This window comes from Pygocentrus nattereri, chromosome 3 (genome assembly GCF_015220715.1).
Source record: "Pygocentrus nattereri isolate fPygNat1 chromosome 3, fPygNat1.pri, whole genome shotgun sequence".
Taxonomy (NCBI): Eukaryota; Metazoa; Chordata; class Actinopteri; order Characiformes; family Serrasalmidae; genus Pygocentrus; species Pygocentrus nattereri.
The window spans coordinates 24,051,681-24,057,680 of NC_051213.1; the positions used below are offsets into that span (position 1 = coordinate 24,051,681).

Here is a 6,000-nt window from a genome sequence, read left to right on the forward strand (position 1 = left end):
CACAGAAAGGCTGCTGTTTCTACAATCCAAAAATGATATTCATCTTAAAAGGCTGTTTTTCCCTCAGTTATTTGTGATTGTCCATTATGAGTTTAATACAGAAAGTGTGCAATGTGCAAAAAGTGCAGGGGGCAGAATCGCCTGACCATGAAGGTGCTGGGGTCATATCACCCATGTCCCCCACGTCTACTACTCCCCTAAGTGTGCATGTCTTCCGTCTTGTAATATATTAATTAACAACACACTAACTTGTGTTACCCATATTTAACACATACTAAAAACTGTCTGCAACTGAACACACTGATGTGTGTCTAGTTGGAGGCAGAATGTGTTGTTTTTAACACGTTTTAAGAGAGTATTATTTGCCTCATGGTTTGAATGTTCATGTGTAAATCATTAGGTAATTGAATACAATGTGCAGTCGTGATAAATTTAACATGAAGTCTTTTCTGATTGACAGGGACCAGTGAGGAGCAAGTATATGAATCAGAGGATCAGGAGGAGCACCAGTTCTCTGATGTTGAAGACTCTGAGGATGAAGATGATGACAACGAGGAGGATGAGGAGGAAGTGTCCTCCCATGATGAACCTCCTTCATCCTGCTCCACTGACACTCGTCACTCAGACAGTGCTCAGGCTGACCTGCCCACCCCCACCGCTCCAGAGAGAGAGAACCACCCCTCTCCATGCCGTGCATGGAGCAGTGGGCGTGCTGCATCGCCAGGCAGCAAGAGGGCGCTGTTCTCCCGCAAGGGCTGGGAACTTTCTCCCAGGGCTTTCTCTCCTGTAAGTGAGGGGTCACCTCTCAGGAGTCTGTCCCCCAGACTTGAGCTCTCCTCACCCAGTCGACATCTCTCTTCCTCCCCAGAGAGAGGTCCTTCTCCTATAAGAGCCTCTCCAGTCAGGCCTCTCTCTCCTCTCCGGCCGCTTTCCCCTGCCCGCTATAGGAGCTCCAGAGCTAATGTCTCACCATCGCCACTCAGAGCCCAGCACAGACCCCAGCACAGACCCCACAGCTCCCCTGGACAGTTCCACTGGGACTCCAGCACTCAGGCCAGAGAGAGCCAGCAGGTGAGTCTCATCAGTGCATTGTTGCTAAACAGCTTAGTCCAAAAGCTTCCAGCATTTCTTCTTAAGTATATTAATAGGGACACTATTACTCTGCTGCACTAACAGCTGCTACTCTTCTGGAAAGGCTTTCCACAAAACATTTGAATGTTGCTGCTGGAATTTTATTTCTTCCAGCCACAAGACTATTATGTCACTGTCATATTGAAACCCTGTTTTTGTTTTTAATTTTATACTATTTGGAAATGCTAGCTGCCCTTTACATTGTTATTCATAAGGAATGGGCCAATAAAAATGGTTGAGAATAACTTGGGACAAAAGTAATTACATTAACATTCATGAGAGGTATTTCCTTCTCCTATAAAGTTACCATTTCGGAAATAGGTTTTTCTACAACAGCGACAATTACTGACATGTAGCACAGATGTTGGCTGATTAGGTCTGGTTCACAAACAATAGTCCAATTCCTCCCAGATGCATTCATCACTCCAAAACTTGCAATTCCACAGTCCAGTCCACCAGTAAACTTTATACTCCCTCTAACTGGTACAGTATATTGTGCATTGCTATTTTGGAGTCTCTCATTGTACTGGCAGTGCTTTTCTTTGGAGATTACAGAGCTGTGTGTGCATGTTTTAACAGCCATTTCAGCATGGTTGCACCTTTAAGTGGCAGAATCCACTAATTAGAAGGAGCATATGGGTACGTTTTGGACATTATGTACCTGAGATAGATGTGCACATGTCAGTGGTGAAAAAGAAAAGACTTGTTTTGAAGCATGACTGTATTACCCTGTCTCCCCCTGCAGGAGAGGCCTGGTACTCCTGGTACTTCGCAGACTCCACAGAGGCTGAGCCCTTCACATCCCAGCTTCTTACCACCAGCCCTGCGCCTCTCTCACACTGATCCCTCACTCCACCTGCCAGTCACGCCACAAACTCTGGACCGCATGTTTAGCCACCTCCCATTACACTCCCAGGACCAGGCCCGCATGCCTTACCATATGATCCCTATTGGAGGAATCCAGATGGTGCAACTTAGGCCGAGAACTCGTCCCAAACTGGAACGAAGTTTATCTTCCACCCCATCACCCACCTCTCCCAACGAGGATGCCCCTTTCTTCCTGGGCAGGAGGGATGCACCATGGAGCCTACACCCTGAAACAAGCCAGCAAAGCACTCTGGCATTTAGCGAGACACAGAGCATGGAGAGAGGAACTGGGCCATCAGGGCTGAAAGGTCCTGTTAGCAGATCCACATCAGCCAAGTCATCTCTACAATACGGCAATGGGGAGCAGTTGGACAAGGACAGAAAGCAATATGGCAGCTCACGGCCCTCCAAGGCTCATACCATTGTTCCTCAGACATCTCAAGAAGTGGGCCAAGATAACAGTAAAGGCACAGAAAGGACCCCTGGCTTTGGTGAGAAGGAGGAAAGAGCCTCCTCACATAGAACTAAACAGCTTTCTGAACTAGAGTCCGAGGAGAGTGCAGGAGATAAATCTGTCTGCCCAGGTCAGAGCCAAGAAAGCAACCCAGACAGCACTTAATAGCCTTTGTGCTCAATGTCAAAATGCTCTTGATTGCTACTATTATTATTATTATTATTATTGTTCCTTTTGTTTTGTAATGCTATTGTTTTTTTATACAAATTTTCAATACTGTTGGTAACTTGGTAATGTTTGTTTTTGCAATATTCAAGATTGTAATAAGATGCACTTTTTTTGTTTGGACAAAACAATGTTTCTGTAAATCTATTACTTCTCTCTCACCTGTATCTTTACTGACATTACAATCAATCTTAAGGTATCTATTTGAATATGTATATGATAAAATACTTGTTAAAATTAACTATGAATAAATTTATAAATGACCAAGGTGAATACTTAAACCGAGAGTAATTCCAATATCTTGTCCCTTGTTCAGTATTACTCAAAATATAGTAACGTGTGCCTTTTCTGTCAGAATTTATTGCTTGAAGTGTAGACAAAGATGAAAGGCTGTGAATTCTTTTATTAATATATGATTTGTTTTGTCTTTTGGTGGAGCTGGTGTTAGCAAAATTGGAAGGTGTTTTTTTTTTTCTCAAGTCAGGGTAAAAGTAAAGATGTTTGTACTGAAGTCAGCTGAAGGAGTGGAGAGAGTTTTGCAAAGAAATTGCACTGAAGTCATATTTTTTATATACAAAAAGAAATGAATTATGTCTGTACAGATGAGAAATCTATGGTCCATATTTATTGCCGTGTGGAAATATGAAAATGTTTTACGTTTTGTTTACTTTAGTTTTTGAAATAATTTTTATTGCAATTTTTATTCTTTACACTGTTGTTTAGTACTTTTCTGTTACGTTCTGAAGACTTGAATTAAAGAAACTGGACAGGGTGATGGTGAAGTTAGTCAACAGCTGCAGGGTTGGGTGGATCAAAAGCCTTCCGAATTTGTCACAGATACCTATAATTTCTGAACCAATAAAGGTGCACAAGAAATGACTGAACTTGTCTTTTTCTTTGGTGGGATTTCTAAGCAGCTAAAATTAGGCTGGCTAATTTATTCACCACAAAGAATGAGCATATCTCTATCTCTCTCACTCTCTCTCACACTCGCTCTGTCTCTCGCTCTCTCACATTCTCGCTCTCTTTCGCTCGCTCTCTTGCTCTCTCTCACACTCACTCTTTTGCTCGCTCTCTCTCACACTCTCGCTCTCTTTCGCTCGCTCTCTCTCACACTCTCGCTCTCTTTCACTCGCTCTCTCTCACACACTCGCTCTTTCGCTTGCTCTCTCGCTCTCTCACACTCACTCTTTCGCTCTCTCTCACACTCTCGCTGTCTTTCACTCGCTCTTGCTCTCTTGCTCTCTCACACTCGCTCTCTCTCTCACACTCGCTCACTCTCTCTCGCTCTCTCGCTCTCTTTCTCTCACACTCTTGCTCTCTTTCACTCGCTCTCTTGCTCTCTCTCACACTCGCTCTCTCACACTCTTGCTCTCTTTCACTCGCTCTCTTGCTCTCTCTCACACTCACTCGCTCTCTCACACTCTTGCTCTCTTTCGCTCGCGCTCTCTCTTGCTCTCACACTCGCTCTCTTTCGTTCGCTCTCACTCTCTCTCAGACTCTCGCTCTCTCTCACACTCTCGCTCTCTTTCGCTCGCTTTCGCTCTCACGCTCTCTCGCTCACTCTCGCTCGCTCTCTAGCTCTTTCTGGATCTCTCTCTCTCTCTCTCTCTCTCTCTCTCTCTCTCTCACGTCTGTATGTTTGTGTATCAGGCACTGACAACCTGTCAAGGCCATTTTATGTAGCGTTGATTCAATTATTTGAACTTGTCCAGTGAATCCCAATATGTTTCTCTGATGAATTTAAACTGTACGTGCTCTGCATTCCACCTACAGTCTTATGCATTACACTGCGAACACTGCCAGTAAAATTAAGTTTTGTTGATTTTCCTAAGTGAAAATAACTTATTGCATCAAATACCGAGAACAAACTTAAATATGACATTTTCCTGCAAACTAGCGCACACTTTATATTTTATGCTGAGTTTAGCATACTGAAAAAAAATAATAAAACATAAATTATAAAGATATATAAGATGTATGTAATTTTTGTTTAGGCCTCATTTTTTTTTTATTTTTTGTCCCCATGTGTTATATTCAGCAAATAATCATGTATTACGCATTAAAATGTACAGAGATGTGTTGAGAGGGTGCGTTAGCTTATTTTTGCTTAAAATCGCGTATTTTGTGAACAAACCGTCATTTGACCACTGGAGTCCAAACTTTTGCAAGTGACTATTTGCTCTCTTTACTGGGGAAATATTAAGCTACACGCACAGATCTCACAACATAGAGTAGCAAAAGTATTGACACCCTACCAGTTTTTAAAATGACCAAATAAGGCATACAGTAAAAAACACTATTCTTGAATTCATAATAAGCAGCATTCAAAGTCAAAGGTTTTGAAAAACACACCAGGAAGGGGTACAGAAATGTTACATTTACCTTCTATCTGTAATCAAGCCTTATACAACCCAAACAGCACATGGAATGGTTAGTTTTAGTCTACTGTAGACTATAAAAATCCTACAGAGTCCTATGGAGGATCTGTAACATGTGTCATAAAAATTGATCCAGGGACCAAAGAGAGCTTTAGCAATTTTTGTCCCTTGTAATTTCCTCATTGTGACAGCAAAAAAAAAAACTGCAATGATGCTGGACCATAAAAAATAAATACATTACATGAAGAGGAATGATGAACATGAGGATGTTAAAAATTAAAATAAGTTTATGCGTTTTGTTTATCGTAATTTTCTGTGCCATTGGTAAAGCTTGTAAATTAAAATAAACATTTTACTCTATTTAAAACCTGTATGCCTCATGCCACACTTGAATAGTGTGATTACTTTTGCAAGCCCCTGTACTGACACACACCACAATAACACTTTTTGTGATTAGATTAAGAGGTCATTTCAGTTTAGATTCGGATTTCTCGTTTTAATACCTGTGTCAGTATGGACATAACCTGGACATAGTTTATGAGCATCTCTGGCGGTCTGTGAATCTTTAGTGTCCGTTTGAACTGTGGTAAATACATTAAGACCCCTTTGGAGTGGAGTGTCATTCTTTGAGAAACCAGTATAGTATACCCATTTAAATGGAACTGAACAGAAGTTAGAATCTGTTTGAAAATAGACCCTCAGAGCGCCATAGTTTGAATCCCAGACACAGTTTAATGTTTTGTCCCAGACCTCCATTCCCTCAATCCTGATACAAATAACTTTTATCACCCAGTTTTAATGCATCTCTCATGCCTGTGTTGTTTTACTGAATTGGTAAAATAGAAATCTTCAAGGATATTTTTCTATACCTCCAAAGCTCAGTCTTAGAAGTTGGTTGTATTTTCTGAGGCAAGTGTGGAGTTTGATTCCCTGCTCTCTCTC

The 6,000-nt window shown here is 41.6% G+C and overlaps 1 protein-coding gene across 3 annotated transcripts in view; it reads left to right on the forward strand.

Annotated features, from left to right (window-relative positions):
• Positions 1-3,556, forward strand: part of LOC108443422 (HIVEP zinc finger 3) — a 59,384-nt gene extending 55,828 nt beyond the window's left edge. For 2 of the 3 annotated variants that reach the window (XM_017724074.2, XM_017724075.2), the window contains exons 6-7: positions 461-1,071; positions 1,877-2,617. In XM_017724074.2, the coding sequence (XP_017579563.2) occupies positions 461-1,071; positions 1,877-2,617 (1,352 nt within the window). Of the gene's footprint in view, positions 1-460; positions 1,072-1,876 lie in introns of all 3 variants that reach the window. The other variant, XM_037536860.1, reaches the window with a different exon arrangement.
• Positions 3,557-6,000: the final 2,444 nt, after the last annotated feature.